Source organism: Symsagittifera roscoffensis, chromosome 6 (assembly GCF_963678635.1).
Source record: "Symsagittifera roscoffensis chromosome 6, txSymRosc1.1, whole genome shotgun sequence".
NCBI classification, from domain to species: domain Eukaryota; kingdom Metazoa; phylum Xenacoelomorpha; order Acoela; family Convolutidae; genus Symsagittifera; species Symsagittifera roscoffensis.
In genome coordinates, this window is record NC_087067.1 from 24,650,842 (window position 1) to 24,669,635 (window position 18,794).

At 37.4% G+C, this 18,794-nt stretch overlaps 2 protein-coding genes and 1 long non-coding RNA gene across 3 annotated transcripts in view; 1 reads left to right on the forward strand and 2 right to left on the reverse strand.

Annotated features, from left to right (window-relative positions):
• The window catches only part of LOC134847719 (elongation factor G, mitochondrial-like), a 540,091-nt gene that overhangs the window by 27,023 nt on the left and 494,274 nt on the right, over positions 1-18,794 (reverse strand). The gene's annotated exons all lie outside the window — the stretch shown is intronic.
• On the reverse strand, positions 3,063-4,496 carry LOC134848658 (uncharacterized). Its single transcript, XM_063866176.1, has 2 exons — positions 4,140-4,496; positions 3,063-3,716 (listed from the first exon to the last, which is right to left on the reverse strand). The coding sequence occupies exons 1-2, from the start codon at positions 4,494-4,496 to the stop codon at positions 3,063-3,065; spliced, it is 1,011 nt and encodes a 336-aa protein (XP_063722246.1).
• LOC134848871 (uncharacterized) lies at positions 7,529-14,483 on the forward strand. The gene is made up of 3 exons (XR_010162962.1): positions 7,529-7,661; positions 12,894-12,951; positions 14,118-14,483. It is a non-coding gene; the product is annotated as an uncharacterized LOC134848871 (long non-coding RNA).

Sequence of the window (18,794 nt, forward strand, 5' to 3'; positions counted from 1 at the left end):
CAGGGTTCCAGCTCATGCCGTTCAAACAGGCTCGAGGATGCTCGGCAGCTACTTGCACAAATAAGTTGCGTACCGCCACGTTCTTTCTGATGCCACTACGCGAGATTTCAAAGCAGTCTCGCCACGTGCGGGTTCCGTTGGCACTATTGCCCGTGAGGTTCGTTCCGAGCTACTCAAGGAGCGATCAAGGCGTTGGGAATTGACGATCCTACCCAGCGTCCGGAGACTGGTCCTGTTGATCTCGTCCATCGTCGCTCTGGCTACCTGATTAATTGACTCCTGAAACTGGGGAGCCAAATAGGTATCTGAAGGATCCGGTATTGTTATCCTCGAGTTCGAGGCAGATTGTGACGTCGGCTGAGGAGCCTCGGGCTCGCTCGAGGCGCACAGCTCTTGTGCCTTCGTCCTGGGCCGTGTGTCTCTGGATCCATCCCAGGATTCATCGTTGCCAGAACCTCCGGTGACACTTGGCTCATCCTCGCCATAAATAACTATTTCAGGTGTCTTATCTTTTCCTCTTTGAGAGCTATTCGCGTGTCCTCGTATTTCTACTCCTCTCTTTCTCGATCTATTGCCTTGTACTCCTCCAACTTGGCATACAGCTCCCTCTGGTCTTCTTCTTTCTTTTCCCATGTCTCAATAGTCTCCGATGTCTGAATCTCCATCTCATTCATCTTTACTCTCTTCTGTGGAGGAGCAGCCGTTGGAGAGTCTGCTGAGTGTGACGGGCCAGGCCCATCACGTGATCGTTTCGCTCCGATAAGAGGCTGCACTGGTCGAACAGGTAAGGGCATCTCACCTAGCCGGTGATCCCTCTGCTCACCTAGTCCCGGCTCACGAGCCAAGTCATGGCCTGACATTTCTCCTCGCCGACATCTCATCAGTCGGTTTTGGCCTCTCTCGGCGGTCCCGGACTCCCCTTAGGCCAACATTAAGACCACTTCCGTGGGGCGGTCCCCACGGCCTTCTCTTCCCATTGCATTCTAGAGTGCGACCGTGAACATCGCCAACTCCGGGTCTTCTAGTGAGAAAATGCAATCCACCAGGCGTTGGTATATCTCGTCTAGAGTCTTTCCTAGGCTCACTGAGATGAAATCCAACAAGTCGTTCGTGTCACTCATGTTTCTTCGTAAATGTGTTGTCGCAATCTTCTGGTTATTCAAGGTCAATAGACAAAGGGGGATCAATCAAGATCTAAAAAACAAGTCACTACTTAGAACCATCATTCCAGGCTGTCCCTTTTCTGGGATAAAACATCATTCACGTCTTTTTTAGAAAACTATCCATTGAAATTCTCTTTCGTTCTTGATTTAAGAACTAGCACCAAGGTGGATCGTCCACCTGCGATCTTGTCAAGATAACACAACTGAGCGCTGCCACCTTTCGTACCTAGAGTGTTCCAGGCTTTCACGACATAAACATCACATGAAACATAACCCAACAATCACATAACATACAATTACCACACACCAACACTATCACATAATAATCTAATCCCTAATAGTCAACCTAAAACCTAGACCTAGTGCCTAAAAAGCAAAGCTAACAAAGACTACTTAACATCTAATGTGGCTCTAGCGTATGCTCAGATAAAAAATTTTATCTAAGTAGACTTCTATGTCTGTCCATGAAAATATTACATGTACGAGGGCATACAGTTCTCTCGGATGCAGTTTTCCCCTATTGGGATCAAGAACTGGTAAAGAGAGAGGGAGAGAGAGGTCACTCCTCTCTCAACCAGGAAATCCCTAACTCGAGTTAAGGCCATCACCAAGTTTTCGGGATTTACATATTGCTTGTCAGTGGCCTTAGTTTCAAGAAAACACAAATATTTCCCTGGTATCTGTGATGCGACAAGGGGCAGCGCTATCATCCCTCCCGCACCAGGCCTCTGCTTTCACAAAAACACGATATTCTTATATTCTCTATTAAATTCGGGCGCTAGTGCTGTCTTAAAGCTTACATCCGCAGTTATTGCTATGGCGCATGTACGTTCCGTGAGTATAAAATCGCTGTCCGTGACGACGACATTGTTTGAATTACGGTTTGGTAGATCAAAGTAAGATTCAAAAACTCGTCCGAAAGGTAGTTTTTTTTTTTAGCATTTTCACCCTCCGTTTCCAGCTCTCCGGTTTCCCTGTCCGAGTTTAATTTTTTGATTATCAGATTTTCGGTGTGGGTCCACGTCGATCGCCCAAAATTGCGCAGAATGAGATTGGATTCTGGAACGTGTAAAGGACCATCTGGAGCGACACAGTTGGATTCAGTATTGTCGTGACTGATATATTTGATGCTTTTTTGGTCGACCCCTTGAATCGTCAAGATGGTCTCTTTCGGGTCTGCTGGCAGATCATGGAGCGCTTCGAGTACTCGCAAAATTGTCAATTCTCGATCATGCATCTGTTCACTCTCCGGTTCGAACTCCACTTCCGGTTCAGAGCAATCGTCTATCCAATCCCGCTCCGTGTCGTTGACTAGGTCGATCTCTTGTGGCACCAGCACTTCGTCAAGTCCCACTAGCGAGTCCATCATATCGCTCAAAACTATCCTGTCTATGACAAAATTCTTGCCGTACGGATTGTACTTCTTCTTGCCTTTCCTTCTTTTGCTTTGGCGTGTTTCCATGGTGAAGGGAAAGTCAGGCTATACACACCTTTGTCAACTTCAGTTTGTTCTGGGCAGTCCTAGTCCCCTTCGGCATAAGGTAGAGTTTCATCGTCCACCTGCACTCACTCGGTCACTTCCAGGTCCAGTGGTAGATCGCAATTATCTACCACCTCATTCTTTCATTCACCTCGCAGGCAGGATCCACTATCAAATAGTCTCCCTCTTGCATGTCAGCTGGGATACACCAGTCTTCTAATGAGGCATTGTGCGGTGCTCAATCAATAAAAACGACCTCCTTGGTGTACTTCAGTTATTTGGAATGGACCACGCCATTTTTTCAATAACTTTTTGGTTCCTTTTGGTGGAACTACTTCCTGGAACACCCAGACATTATCTCCAACCGAGTAGGCTTTTGCATTCTCACTCCTTTTATCAAATCTCCTTATTTGTTTGATTTACGCCTGTTGTGTGTTCCTCCTGCATAAGTCATTGAGGTCCTGCTGTCTTCTAATAACATCACACACGTACGTTTGCGGTGCTGTTTTCTTTCCTTCGTACTCAGGGTTGAAGAACGTTAATGGAAGAGCTTTCTCGTGACCAGTTAGCATCATATGCGGACTTATTCCCGTTGTGGAATGTTCTGTGCTGTTATAAGCGCCCATCACTTGCAACAAGTGTCTATCCCAGTCATCCATGTAGCGTGAGCAATAAACTCTCAACATGGATACTAACGGGCGATTTTGTCTTTCGACTAGGCCGTTTGTTTGTGGGTGATAGATGGTCGAGTGGGCCTCGGCCACCTGCGACCTCTTCATTAACTCCTTCGTGAGATCGCCCACGAGTGCTTTGCCATTGTCCGATTGGAATGTGATGGGGCAGCCGTGTCTCGCTATCCATACATTTATCAAGTGATCGCACGTTTCTTCCTCTGATGCTGTCATAGAGGGCGCTGCCTCTGCGTAATTCGTGAAATGATCAATCATTACCAACGCTTGGTTGTAGCCCGTGGCTATCATGCATATCTTCTGATGATCAATTTGCACCACGTCGTTGAACCCTGATGACTCTATTGATTGCAGGGGGAACCTCAGCTTCCTGGGGTCCTTCGCCTGTTGACACAACAGGCATGCAGAGATCCATTTTTCATAAGCCTTCTTCAAACCAGGCCATTCGAATCGTTTCTGTATCCTGTTCTACACTTTGTCCACGCCATGATGGCCCATCTGATCATGAGAACGAAAATGCAATTCGGTCTGGTACCATTGTGGTAACACTATTTAATTGTGTTTGTAAAGGACTTTGTCCTCTTCCTTGCGTTTACAGGCTTCGATTCCGTCTTTGTTTAAGTACAACAAATTTTTCCTTTTCAGATAAATTTGATTCAAGATCTTATAGCTGTCTTCCTCTAGGTCTCTTTTGTCAGGTGCTCCGTTCTCGACCTATCTCTTCAGATTGCTCGTCATTCTATCATTTCGTTGAGTCCTTAAGAGATCCGACAGCCGGTATCTGGCTTCTTTCAGATACGTCTTTACCACGTTTAATTGTCCGCTTATTTTCTCCGGGGCATGGGCATCATCCATCAACTTGACACACCATATCTTATTCAAAGGTGTTGCTTCCTGCACAGATGGCTCCAGATTGGTACGGACGACCGTACCATGTGGGAGTAATCTGGTTGGGCGTTTCGACACAGCTATCAGTTCAAGCTCCTCTGCGGCATTGTCCGTTACAGTGCCCTCCTCATCAGAGGTATACCTGTCTCTGTCCGGGTCCTGATGCATTTCCCGGTTCAGGTATGGGATATCCTGGTATGGGATGCCCTGACTTGTCGAGCCATCTAGTGAGTGGCAGTTCGTCGTAGGTTTGTTTGTCCAGGAGTGAAAATCCATCCTCAATCTCCGTTTAGCTGGCCTGCTTGCCTTCTAGTCGCTCATAAAATTCCAATTTTTTTTGCTGAGGCTATCGGCATTCTGGTGCTTATCACGGGTTCTATGCTCTATGATCATGTGGTATCCGTCAAAGCGCACGATTCAACGACCAATATAGCTTTGGTCCATTGAATAGGTTTTCAGCCAGGCAAGAGCACGATTGTCCATACGCAACTTGAAGGGAGCACTCCCTAAGTAGGCTCTGTTTTTTTCCACGAAAGTGATCACCGCAAACATCTCCGCTTTTGGTGCACCGTACGTTATTTCAGTGTCGCTCAGGACCTTACTTCCATAGGCTACTGGTCGGAGAACGGTTCTCCCGTTCCACTCTTGCTCTTGGTGAAGTATGCCCGATATCGCAACCACTAATGCATCCGTGTCTGCCTGAGCCATTAATCGTTGGAACGTAGCCTTCGCATTGTATAACCCAAACGGCATTCTTTTCCATTGGTACAGTCCCAGTTCGCACGCAAAGCCTGTCTTCTCTCGATCCTGTTTTCTGAGGGGCACCTGCCAGAACGCAGAGCCCAAATCCAACGTCGTGAAGATTTTGCATCTCCTAACTTGGAGAGGCTCTCGTCGATGCGGGGAATCGGGTATGAGTCCTTTATCGTTACCGCATTCAAACCTAAGTTGCCCCCTTTCTTTTTTGCCATGACTACGACGCAAGCCCATGGGGATTTCGACGGTTCGATCATATCATGCTCCATTAGCATTTCAATTTCTTTTCTGCATGCTTCTGATTTATGTGGGGTTATTCTCCTTGCCCCTTCTCTGTGAGGGACTGAGCCCTCCTCTATTTCAATCTCATTTTCTACAAAATTGCAGCAACCTATATCGGTCTCATGTCTTGAAAAAACTTCTGCGTTTCGATTTAACACCGCTCTGAGCGAATCCAGTTCCTTATCCGATATCTTGCCACTCAAATGCTCAACCTCAAGTAGGACTGGCTTGTCCGCTGCTAATTCTGTTTTTGTCGGTCTCTCAGGAAAATTTGAACAACTAGACAGCCCATCGTCTGTCTCTGACTTCATTGAAAACAATTTTTTAGAAGACTTCATTCAATTCACTTATCCTCTTTGATATGCATTCTTGCTTGGCATGCAATGGACACTTAGTTACGTCTAATCTTTTAAAGTTCTCCACACTCTGATAGTCTGTGTTCAGAGGCAATGCGTAGCCAAGCTTCGTTCCTCGTTGTATCGTCACCGTGGTTGCCTCTGTGCTCAACAACACACTCACACACAGGTCCGCTCTGAGTGAGTGAGAAGCTTCTTCCTAAAATAGCTGATCTTTTACTGCTGTGAACTGGAACCAGACACACCTGTCTGTTGTTGCTAAGGTCATTTTGGTTTCTCATCCTAAAAGTCGTTATTACAGCCTGATGTGGTTTTAACCTAACCTTCCTATCCAGAAAAAATGGCACCTTTACTTGGTTAATCAGGATTTTTTTAATTGGTTTCTTTTCATATTTCCTCTCAGGGTCCTTGATTCTTATCAACCCGTCGTTGAGGTGAATTGAATTGTGACATCGAAGTTGCGCACAAAATCCCGTCCTAGGATGAACTGGTCGGACTCATCAAGGTTCTCGACGACCAGGAAACTCATCCATAGATGTCTCCCTCCTAGCTGCAACGAGATGATAGGGGTCCTTCCGGTCACGTATTCTGCACCCTGATTAGCCGCTGCCAGTCTGATGTTAGTCGGAATCAAATCCGACCTATCCAAACCCATGTCGGTCCAGCCATGACACTGACCACTGCTCCGGTGTCTAACAGAGAGTTGTTTACCCTGCACGTCCAGTACATGTGCGGCCAGATCGGCTTCACAGCCTATGTGGACGGCGTCCTTTTCGAGCGTGGCGTTGTGTCCGATTCGTTGGATCTTAAGCTGTTCTCGACCAATGTAGATCCGACCTACCTGGTCAGCTGCAGCAGTCACGTGAGCTTTGGTGTAAATGTTTATTCCGTCCACGTTCATTAAGATCGGATATGGGCCATGGACTTCGACGTGATGTCCATCTACTTTCATTAGTCTTGAACCTCCAGTTGTGAGCAACGCTCGCACTGCTCTTGAGTCCAAGTTGGGATCCTTCTCTCTTAGGTAGTCCGCGTAGATGTCCAAGTGTACTAGCGTGATCTCCGCCGTCTCGCTCAAGTTCTTCACCACTTGATGGCCCGCGACCGATATGATCGACATTATTTTCGTTCCTTCTCTTGTCATGCCGAAGGTCTTCCCCGAGATGACATTCAGCTTTAGACCCTGCTTCCTGAGTTCCTGGTTATCCTCTTCATTCGTCGATCTTCCCAAAATGTCAAGTTTCTCACGTCGCTTTGTGTTCTCTAATTCTCTAATTCTGACCTTACCCATTGCTCAACCTCTTTGGTTGCCAATTCTTGCTGGACATTCTGTAATGCGGTCCGTAGGTAGATGCAGGTAGATTTTTGAAGAAAACAGGCCAAACAAAGTTGCTTTTTGGCACTTCTAGAGGGTTTAATTCAAAAAAATTGCGCTTTTCGGCCCGCGCTCTACCCTCAAAACTACACATATTGGTGCTTATAAACATTGAAGAGTTGGTCAGCGAAAGTAGACGCCTAAATAATACAAAAGGGGGACCTTTTTGGTCGTCAAGGGGTCGAACCCCTGAGAGGGGAATTACACCCCTGCTGAACACACATCTTCGGTTATTATATTCGACGGGCTCTTCTATGGTTTCAAATAAAGACGAATGGTTGCATATTTTGGTCAACCCAGGTTATTACATGAGTTGTTCAGGTAGTCAAAAAATTCTGATTTAGTTTATTTTTTTTTGTAAAACTCCCACCTGAGATAGAGGAAGCGAAACTTATATTTATAGGTGTCAACTTTGAAATTAAATTAGTAATCTGTGAGGCAATCTCAATTATCTAGGAAACATGCTTTGAGAGGTAACGTTTTCACCTAATTGGCTTTCACTCAAATAAGTGTGAAGAAACCATAAAAAAAAACGGCAACATTTTGATTATGCCAATCTTTCAATAACTAAACCTGTTTTGTTGGTAAATGAAATAAGCTGTAGACTTTGTACATTCGATAAACTAAACAATCCTAAAACAAATTGGGCAACGTTTATTCATCCAAATACAGGTAATTAAAATTAGATCCCTTAAACATTCCCCCATATGGTACCTTCTTGAAATTATTATCAATAACTTAACTTTAATTTTTCCAAATAACCGAATTCCCCTTTTGCAAAAGGTGGGAAAAAATTGAAGATATCCTTCAACTATTAGCAGTAGTAGAGTAGCAAATTAAGGAGAGTAAGTTTGAACAAAATCTACCCATATTTGAAATTTAGTTACTAAAAAAAGCTAATTGAAAAATAAGTTCTATGTTTTTTCTTTTTCATGATTGTTTTTTTTTGCTCTCCTCAATGTATCAAAGGACTCTGAATTTGAATTCGACCAAGTCAACCTCAAAAACTCTATCATTTTTCAAAGAATTTATAATAAAACTCAATGAAAAAATTGTAGTTATTGAAGTTGAGATATGTTGGATACAAATTTCAAAAATAAGTGAAACATTTATTCGAGCTATTCCCATAGTTGTATCATTTCTACCAACAAAAAAGGACCAGAACTTTGTTTTGGGCGTGATTTTTTGCAAGCAACATGATGCATCGCAAAGCAATATCACAAAACTTTCAAAAAAATGAAAAATTTTCAAAAATTTTTTTTAGGTCGACCAAATTGATTTTCCGAGCTCTCACAAAGCACCCAAAAGATCAACAATTGCTAAAAGTGTTTCATTTTACTAACATGTCACGTTACAAAAAATGATGATTTATACATCACACTCCAATTTTTCTTGTCTGTAAATTAATTAGGTTCTTGTTACTATCTTTGAAGCTAAGATTCAGTCCTTACTTCTTATTAATTCTTGAACTTCTGGCATTCAAATCTAACTTTAGAATTAATTAAGTGAAGACAAATGAACTGATTTGAGACAAAAGTTTATAATTTACTTATCGTGAAAATTGTCTCTTTTTCAGTCTACGAAATTTGCCAAAGCTTAACTCCTTATCCGTTGTCATCATTTCTCCGAACTTTTTTCATTTTACAATATGATTTTACAGGTAGGTTTCAAACGCATAAAAACATTCATTCGAATAATGTGGTTGCTGTAAATTATTATATGTTGCAAAAAAAATAATTATACGATGCCAATCTGATAATTTAGAACGCCAAAGTAGCCAAAATTTATATGATACGATTGAAGGTAGAGTTCCCAAGAAAGTAACTTTGGTCGGCATGTGAAAAGTATTGACTGCTTCGTCGTGGATTCCACAGAACCGCTTTTTGTGTATGTATTATAAGGATATACGAATTTTATGCCTTGTTAATTATCACCCCTCCCCCTACTGCAATAGAGGGGGGATAGTTTTGTTGTATAGTCAAAAACAACAGTAAAAACCGTATTTTTTTTGTTTGACCATTGCTTAATCTGATCACTAAAATCGTTGACAATTCGTAACAGGCGACAATTCCTAACAAGCGTCAATTCGTAACAGTAGATTAAGCAGGGAACACTGATTGACGCGCAATGATCCTCTCGTGCCGGATGTTCGGGCGGATTTTAGAAAATTGTTCAAAAATGTGTCGAGTTTCTTTGTCGACCAAATTCATTTTCCGAAAACAATACAAACTGCTGCCCCCAGAACACAATACAAACTGTCACTTATTGATCAACGTCGACTATTCACTATCTTATTTTTAGTTCGCATTGCAGAAATTGCGCATCAAAATGATTTTGCAAAACTATCCGAGATAAAGTGTCCAATCAACTTGCTGCATGAAAATATTTTGTGAACATAATCTTAAAATAAAAAAATCACGAAAATTTTATCAAAATGTTTCCAATTTTTTTTGCATTGAAGCGATAAACCGGAAACTTTTGTTTTAAAAAAAACGAACCAACGTTAGAAAAAACAATATCAAGAGCAAACTTATCAAGGCCAAGATAGTTTTACATCTGCTCATATTGATTTTCATTGCAGTCATTTAAACGGACATGAATGTGAACGTAATAGCTCACACGTGGACCTTCAACATGAGCTTGAATAATCGGTACCCTTTGAGAGTATGTCTAACTATGTAATTAATCTCTTCAAATAAGCTAATTAATGTTAAAATAATTACTTGCAGTACATAAATAATGTAACACTGCTAGTATTAAGTTCTCTGTTTAAGAAAAAATTTAAAAAACTGAATTTTTCTTAAAAAACTGTATATCCAATAATGATTTCCTTTTCTTTTTTTTGCAAATTTTTTTCTGCTGTTTTGATTTTTCTATACTTAACTCCTTAATTTGCATAATTTGAAAATCAATTTTAGATAACTCACCCGAGTCGAGGTGCTCACTTTATATTTCGACAGTCTCGACCAAAAATCGTTATGTTTTGACCGTCTCGACCAAAATTCGGTATGTTTCGACTGCGCTCGACCAAAAAAAATTGCTTGACCGTGTTCGACCTTAGCAAGATATATTTAGACCGTGCTCGACCAAATTCGGGTATGTTTCGACTTGCAAACAACATGAGTTATCTCAACTAAATTTGAATGACCAGAAATTTAACATTTTTGAACACAATTCTTTTTCATACTTTAATATATAAAATTGCGTTATAACATGAATAAAAAACACTATGGCAATCGAAACTTTTTAAAGAAGTAAGGATTGAAAAAAGAATTTTTTTTGAGAGCTACAGAGGCTGTAAAATAATTTTTAGATTGTCTTTTGTTTTTTGCTCGACAATTCCTAACAAGCGTCAATTCGTAACAGTAGGTTAAGCAGGGAACACTGATTGACGCGCAATTTTCCTCTCGTGCCGGATTTTAGAAAAATTTTCAAAAATGTGTGCGGATTTTAGAAAATTTTTTTAAAATGTGTCGAGTTTCTTTGTCGACCAAATTCATTTTCCGAGCGCTTCCAGAACACAATACAAACTGTCACTTATTGATCAACGTCAACTATTCACTATCTTATTTTTAGTTCTTATTGTAGAAATTACGCATCAAAATGATTTTGCAAAACTATCCGAGATAAAGTGTCCAATCAACTTGCTGCATGGAAATATTTTGTGAACATAATCTTAAAATTAAAAAATCACGAAAATTTTATCAAAATGTTTCGAATTTTTTTTTGCATTGAAGCGATAAACCGGAAACTTTTGTTTTAAAAAAAACCAACCAACGATAGAAAAAACAATATAAAGAGCAAACTTATCCAGGCCAAGATAGTTTTACATCTGCTCATATTGATTTCCATTGCAGTCAATTAAACGGACATGAATGTGAACGTAATAGCTTACACGTGGACCTCCAACATGAGCTTGAATAATCGGTACCCTTGCGAGAGTATGTCTATCTATGTAATTAATCTCTTAAAATAAGCTAAATAATGTTAAAATAATTACTTGCAGTACCTAAATAATGTAACACTGCTAGTATTAAGTTCTCTGTTTAAAAAAAATTTAAAAAACTGATTTTTCTTTAAAAAATTTATATCTAATAATGATTTCTTTTTCTTTTTTTTGCAAATTCTTTTCTGCTGTTTTGATTTTTCTATACTTAACTCCTTAGTTTGAATAATTTGAAAATTAATTTTAGATAACTCACCCGAGTCGAGGTGCTCACTTAATATTTCGACAGTCTCGACCAAAAATTGTTATGTTTTGACCGTCTCGACCAAAATTCGGTATATTTCGACCGTGCTTGACCAAAATTCGGTATGTTTTGACTGCGCTCATCCAAAAAAAAAAACTTAATTGACCGCGTTCGACCCAAGCAAGATATGTTTCGACCGTGCTTGATCAAAATTCGGTATGTTTCGACTGCGCTCGACCAAAAAAAATTGCTTGACCGTGTTCGACCTAGCAAGATATGTTTCGACCGTGCTCGACCAAATTCGGGTATGTTTCGACTTGCAAACAACATGAGTTATCTCAACTAACTTTGTATGACCAGAAATTTAACATTTTTGAACACACTTCTTCTTCATACTTTAATACATAAAATTGCGTTATAACATGAATAAAAAACACTATGGCAATCGAAATTTTTTAAAGAAGTAAGGAATGAAAAAAAAAGTTTTTTTGAGAGCTACAGAGGCTGTAAAATATTTTTTAGGTTGTCTTAAAAAAGCGCACGTACTAACTAATTGTTCGGACTTTCAAAGAAAGTGACTGAATGTTTGTGCTCGGGGTGATTTGCTTCTTTGATTTTTTAACTAGTCATTTTTGACAGAATATTCTCATCACTTACAATTTATTGTTGTTTCAAATATTTCACCTGTGATAGTTTTTTGTAAAGTTACAGGGGTTCAAAGATTGCCATTTTGAAAAAAGAAAAAATTTCATCTTTTTTGAAATTTTCATCATTATAAAGCAAACAACACTGCTTCTTAGAATTTATAAGGCCGCCGGAACATTCAGAGCTTGGCCTTGATACGAGCAGTCTTGGTTCATTATAAAATTGAGTGTTGATTTTTGAACAAATTTAATTTGAAATGATTTATATTTTTGTGCATTTAAACTCAAAACAATTGACGCAATATGTTTAGCAATTTTGTTGATTACTGAAAGGAACCAAAAATGACCCATTTTTGGGGTAAAAATTTGGGTCTCAGTAAAGCATTTTTTAATCTCATCGTTTTTTATCAATTGTCAATTCATTTCGAGAAAAGTTCTTTTAAATTTTGTTATCTTTGACCCGGATAGCTTTAATCTTGTGTGACACCAATCGCTGTTTTCTATGTGCAAATTTACAGATATGTGTGCCAGCTCTTTTCTGATTTGACTTTTTGTGTTAGACTCGATTTTTTTGAACAAAAATAAGCTCAAAAAGCAAAAGTTGGGTATGCGAACTGGCAGTTTTTGGGATACCAGTATTAATCGCATGGTACTTCAAACAAGAGTACTGTTCAGAAAAATTGCATAATTATTTATATATTCTTCGCTCAAAATATATAAAGAAAACTTAAAAGACAGACAAATTATTCAAAGTTTTGATCTAATACGAACAAATTGACGGTTCCTGGGCAAATTGTTAAAACTTTTCACTTGAAGTTTAAAAGTATTTGATTCTGCCCGTCATCCATACGAAAAAACTTAAAATGATCTGAACCTGCTCGTGCTCACCGAAAAACTTAAAATCAACTGATACTGCTTGTGCATACTAAACAACTGCAAATTATCTAATCCTGCCCGTGCATACCGTAAAACTTAAAATTGTCTGACCCTGCACATGCATATCGAAAAGCTTAAAATTATCGGGCCCTACCCGTTCATTTGTTATGCGTTTTCATTTCTCTTTTTTTTAGGTAACTCTCAGCGACATGGGGTTCAAGAAAGGCATTTCGAGGTCATTAATACCATATGGTAAGACTTGAGTTTGAACGCTTATAATTAAAAAGGGTCTGAATGTTTTAGAAAGTGTAAATTACTAATTCTCTACGTGATTGTAGTATAATTCTCGAAAATCTCACCATCCACTAAAATCGAAGGAAATTTAGAATTGAAGAAAATTTCTATTAATTTTTTTTTTCTTTTTTTTTAATGAATATGTTTGGAACATTTCCTGCTACTTGCACAATAACTGGCTGTCCTTGTCAAAAAATTTGAATTCCTAATTCATTGCCCAGGGCATACAAAAAGATGCACAACAACAAAAAAGGTTTTTGAACGATTTCGATAGAAGTGATTCAGAAAAATGGCAATTTTGTATAGAAAATATGCAACTTTTGTATATCCAGGAGCCTCTACGTTTATGACAACTTTAGATTATATAAACTTAATTTTTCGCTTAGAAAAGTACAAAAAAATTTTTGGGTAATTTAAAGATGATGCATCTTTTTTAGATCTTGCAAAGTTTTCGAATGACAAAATTATCGAAAGTCATCGCAAAAAAAGTTGAAAAATTAGGTCTCAGCAGGATTTTATTGCGTTCTCATCTCGACTCTCACTTTTATTTGATCGGTGTTTTTCAAAGGAAAACTACAGTTGACAGTTTTAAGCCATCTGTTTTGTTGCAGAATCAAGCAATCCAACCGTGACCGAGAAAATGATCCCTGTATGATACAGTGCTGATTAAAATACACAAAAAAAAACAGAAAAAAGTTAAAATTTGAAGAAAAAAAAACAATTCCAACATTTTTAAATGTCATTTTTTGTTTTAAAACAATTTTTTGAACGCGTTTGGAGTAATATGCATGATAGTTTTTGCATTAACCTGAACTAAACGAACCGAGCCAAAAAACAGTCCGATTTCCGATTTCCCCAACAATTATATATCTATTTTTTAATAAATGCTAAAGTTCTGACAAAATATTACCTTCACCATTTTTGTCTACCTTAACCCATAAAAATGTGTTTGAAGTTCTCAGTTGTTATTTCTGTCGGGGTAACTTAAATCAGCACTGTATTCATTATTCCTGATTTTGCACGCGGAAAAAAACTTTAATTCGAAGTATCTTATCTTCTGCTTGGACCAAAAACGTTGTTTAAAACTTTAAGTTTTATACAAATACAATCCTATGTGTTTTTAGTGGTGATCTTCCTTCTATCAGATATCAAAACATCTCTGAGTTTGCAGACCATTAAAGAACTCACTTCGCACCCAGTCGCAGCCAGTGAGAAACCTGATCGCTACTTAGATGACATCTGGCGCTTGTGGATCTTCGAGAATCACAGGATCCAGGGGGGTGGGAAAAATAACCCTCAGCAGTCAAGGAGTCCCAATATTCTTACCAAAAGTAAGACTCCTGGATCTTCTGGAATGTCGAGAAGCATGGAAAAGAAATATTTCAGTGAAATGGAAACGGAACATATCGAGGAAAGAAACAAACCACTCTGGTCCGGAAAATAGCTTTTGGTATTACTGGCCAGGACTAACTTTTCTGAAAAACTTTTGATGGATCTGATTGCTGTTAAATTTCATGTTGCGCTATTTCAGAACTAAAAAGCTGTAGAATGATTACCAAGTAAACATTGTCCACATCTCAAAATACAAAGTCATTGGCGTTCAGCTAACTGTTGTTTCACCCTAAAATGAAGATGAAAAGTACCATCCAAACAAGAAGTGTCATCAAATTTTCTCTTTAGGTTCTAATAAAAATCCAGGTATATGATACATCCCTATTGAAAGCTTCACAATTTCCTAGTTTAGATAATAAGTCTAGTTTAGATACTAAGTCTAATTTGAGTGTATATATCATAGCATGAAACAAGAATATCGGCCATCGGTTATCATGCCATAAGAACCTGTCTCTCTAGATAACATCATCTGTCTCTGTACAAAATGATGTCAACTCAAGTAAAAGATTCCATAACCAAAACAAGATAGCACAGAATGTTCTGAACATAATAAATTTGAATTAAGAAAAAAAAATCAAAAACAAAGCAAAAAGTTAAACATCTGACGTAAAAAAATTTGTTCCGTTTTTTTCCAGTTCATGGGCGGATGTAGGATTTTCTCGAGGGGTGGGGGGGCATATTTCAAAAAAGTTTGTCGACCTTTTTTTTAGGTCGAGCAAAGTGAATTTCCGAGCTCTCCCAAAGCACTGAAAAGACCCTGTTTGGGTGAAAATTTAGTATCACAAAAATTAGTTCCCCTCAAAATTAGTATATATTGGCGCCAAAGACGCCTTTTTGAAAATTTTTAGGGTCAGTCGCCAAATATGGATATCTCAAAATAGTACAAAGAAGGGACTCTTTGGATCAGCAGGGGGTCGAACCCCTGAAAGGAAAGCGTCCGCCACCCCCCGCCCCTCCCCACTACAAATCCGCCACTGTTCCAGTTTTTTGTTATCTTTTTGGAATTAACTTGTTTAGCTAAAAACGGGTATAAAGATAGAAGACAAAATGCTGAATTTGTGGTGATAATAGCCAAATTACCATTTTGAACTTTTTTACTTTTGAATTTTTAAAACATATTGATTGGTTTGTCATGCTATGCTGAAAAACGCCTGAAGTAAAGCTTTATGCATAAGTCTCTAAATATACGCTGTTTGGTAAACGTGTGTTCAGAACTCGAAACGTACGAGCCTTCTATAAGGTCGTCGAAAACGGTCAAAAAAACTCAACCATTGCTTTAGTTCCTTTCCATTCTGCGAGAACTTGGAAAAACCTAAAGAATGAGGAGCTCGTGTCTGTCAATCATGATCATTTCTCATACATAAAGGTTATTAAGCAGTAAAATTTTCCCGTTTGTTTTGTCGAGGTGAAGGGAGCGATTTTTTCTATTTCAGATACAAGAAGAGAGTTGAAAACATGTTGAGCATGATTGAAAACTAAATTGATACATTTTGAGGAAATTTGCAAATATAACGAAACACATTGGTCGCAAACTATCTTCACGCGAGCTTCAAGCTTCCATGTCCTAAAAGCATCTATAATAATTAAGAAATCTAATTGAAACTGTTGTTTTGACAGTGTCGCAACTTGTCTAGTAAACAAAAACAACGGTCTTTCAAATTTCAATGTTTATTGAACTTAAAACACAAAAAAATTGTTAGTTGATAATTTTTAATAATTAATTTCTTTTAAAACTTTTGGTTCCTGGCTTTTCGAGGACCCGTTTTGTTATTGTTCTTCTTCACATTAAACAACCAAAAGAATTTCTAAACAACTAACTCAATTTCAAATCGAGATCATCAAGACTTTTCTTGGATTGTTAACCATTTTTAAATCATGTTGTATCAAGGCTTATCCCTAATTAATTCAGATCACAATTTTATTTATTTAAACCCAGATCGTCAAGGCTTTCCTTGGATTTTTAAACTTTAACCTTAAATCTAAATCCTAATTTTTATTCGAAACCTTTACTTTAATTTAAGAGGTGGAAGTAGTTTTATCAAGTGTTCCAAGGGAAGCCTTGATGATCTGAATTTAAAATTGAATTAAAGTAAAGATTTAGAATAAAAATTTAGGTTTTAGATTTAACCCATTTAACTCATTCATTGTGCGTTTCTTATCAAATGTGATTCTTTATTTTTCTTCAATTCAACTCGATTAATATTAGCGACAAGTTGTACGAGCAATTTAATTTTAATTTCAATTGAACTAGATTCATAGATGATGATATAAAACAGTTGATGATTTTAATTATGGTAAAAAGTTGGAGTATATAAAAACAATTTGAGCACTGAAAGTTTTAATGGATTCCATTTGCAAAAAAAAATTAAACTAAAATAAATTTTAGTGTATTACTTTGTACTACATTCTCAAAACGATGGAACATACTTACAATTCCGTATTTGCCATCTTTTTAGTGGAATTTATCGTTTTATTAAACCTAAAAAAAACATTGAAAATGATAACATTTTGTCATTCACAGGCATTCACATTTAAAAAGAAATTTATTTTTACACATCTTTGTTGGTTAGAAGTTACTGGTGAACTCTCGCCAAGTTGTACTTTTAAACAGTTTATCACCAAACGCATAATAGGTTTAATTGGTTTCAAGCAATAAAAACGGAACGTAATATACAAATTATTTTTAAGAAAAAGTTTTAGCTTTTCTATCGTTTTTTTTTTCGAGAGCCAGAAACCGACCAGCATATAGAAACGTTTGCAAATATTTATAGGACTAAAAGAAAACTCACTAATCTCTGGTGGTAGATAAACTCTCTTCTTCGTTTTGCTATTAAACCGCAAATGCAAGCAAAACCCCCTCGCTACAAAAAGAATCCGACTGGTTTTTTTAAATGTTGTAAAAATTGTAAGTCTTATTATTAATTAAAATGACTTATATAAAACAAATAATTTTTAAATCCAACATTTCTTTTCAGTTCTTTTGTGAATAAAAAAACTTATCATTGAAGTAGTTTGAAGACAATCAATAAAACTTTTATGACCAAACATGTTTACGCAGTAAATTATGTTGCAGGAGACATAAACTGTCCGTACCAGCACTAAAAGCTATATTTAGGGTTTTGAATCACTATAGTTTTCAATTCAAGCTAAACTTTTTTGAATCACTGAAATTTACTGTAGTCTATTTGTTTTGAAATGAATTAAATTCATTCATTGTGCGTATTTTCAAATGTGATTCCTTTTCTTCAAAGCAACATGTATAAGCTTAACGAAAATGCGTACGAACATTTTGATTTTATTTTTTTTACACTTAATTTATAGATAATGTAGATGAAACGGTTGATGATCCTCATTATGGTAAATAGTTAGGGTATATATACGATTTAAAAATTGAGAGTTTTTATGGATTACATTTGTAAAAATGCAAAACAAAAGGAAATTGTAGTGTACAAATTCATGGAACAGTTTCCAAACGATAAAACATACTTACAATTCCAGAATTTGCCTTGTTAAGAGTGAATTTTATCATTTTAATAAACCTAAACAAAATTGAAATGAAACATCCTATCACTGACAGGCACATCTAATTTGAAAACAATTGTTACACATCTTCTTTGGTTAACAGTTGCTGATGAACACTCGCCAAGTTGTACCTCTAAATAGTTTCTATTTGGATGCAAAATAACTGCATTTATTTTTACTCAATAACAACAAAATGTAACTTACAAGATATAATCAAAAATTTGTTGCTTCAGTTCTTCTGTCGTTTTTTCGATCGCCAGAATCCGACCAACATTTAGAAATGTTTGCATTTTTTCATGGGACCATAATTAGAACTTTTATCTGGTGGTCGATAAAATCTCCACCTTTTTTTGCCCTCACATATCAAATGCAAGCAATATTCTCTCTCTCGGAGACGTCATACTTCAACAAAAAAATCGACCGACTGTTTTTTTACTTATGAAAAAAATCTACTTATGAAACAACTACAAATTTCTTAACTCAAAAATAACTTCAAATTGATCAACTTTTTGATGAAACAATCAAATATTTTGAAAAAACAAACAAATTAAAAAATCACAAATAAATCAAAATTTTTTTCACAACCCAGCAGATACATCAAATTCATAAATTTTGTCAAAAAAATAAGTGAATGAACTCAACAAAATTTTTTCTGATTTTTTCCAGAAAGTTTATGAAACCAAAAGTAACGGCAAAAATTTTTGGTTTTCAAAGAAAGCAGTTGAAAAAAAATCAAAATTTTGATAAAAACTTGTGAAAGTTTGATTTTTTTCAATAATCTGGTACGAATCAGTTGTTCTCTCAAAACGTCTTTTTTCCTTGATCTGTTATAAAATAAAACTCTCAACTTTTACTCAAATTTTTTCCAAATTTTACCCGAACAAACC

Coding starts and splice junctions, on each gene's coding strand:
- LOC134848658 (XM_063866176.1), bottom strand. CDS start 4,496: ATGGATTTTCACTCCTGGACAAACAAACCTACGACGAACTGCCACTCA. Junction 3,717..4,139: donor TAAGCGGACAATTAAACGTG/GTAAAGACGTAT, acceptor TTGTGTCAACAG/GCGAAGGACCCCAGGAAGCT.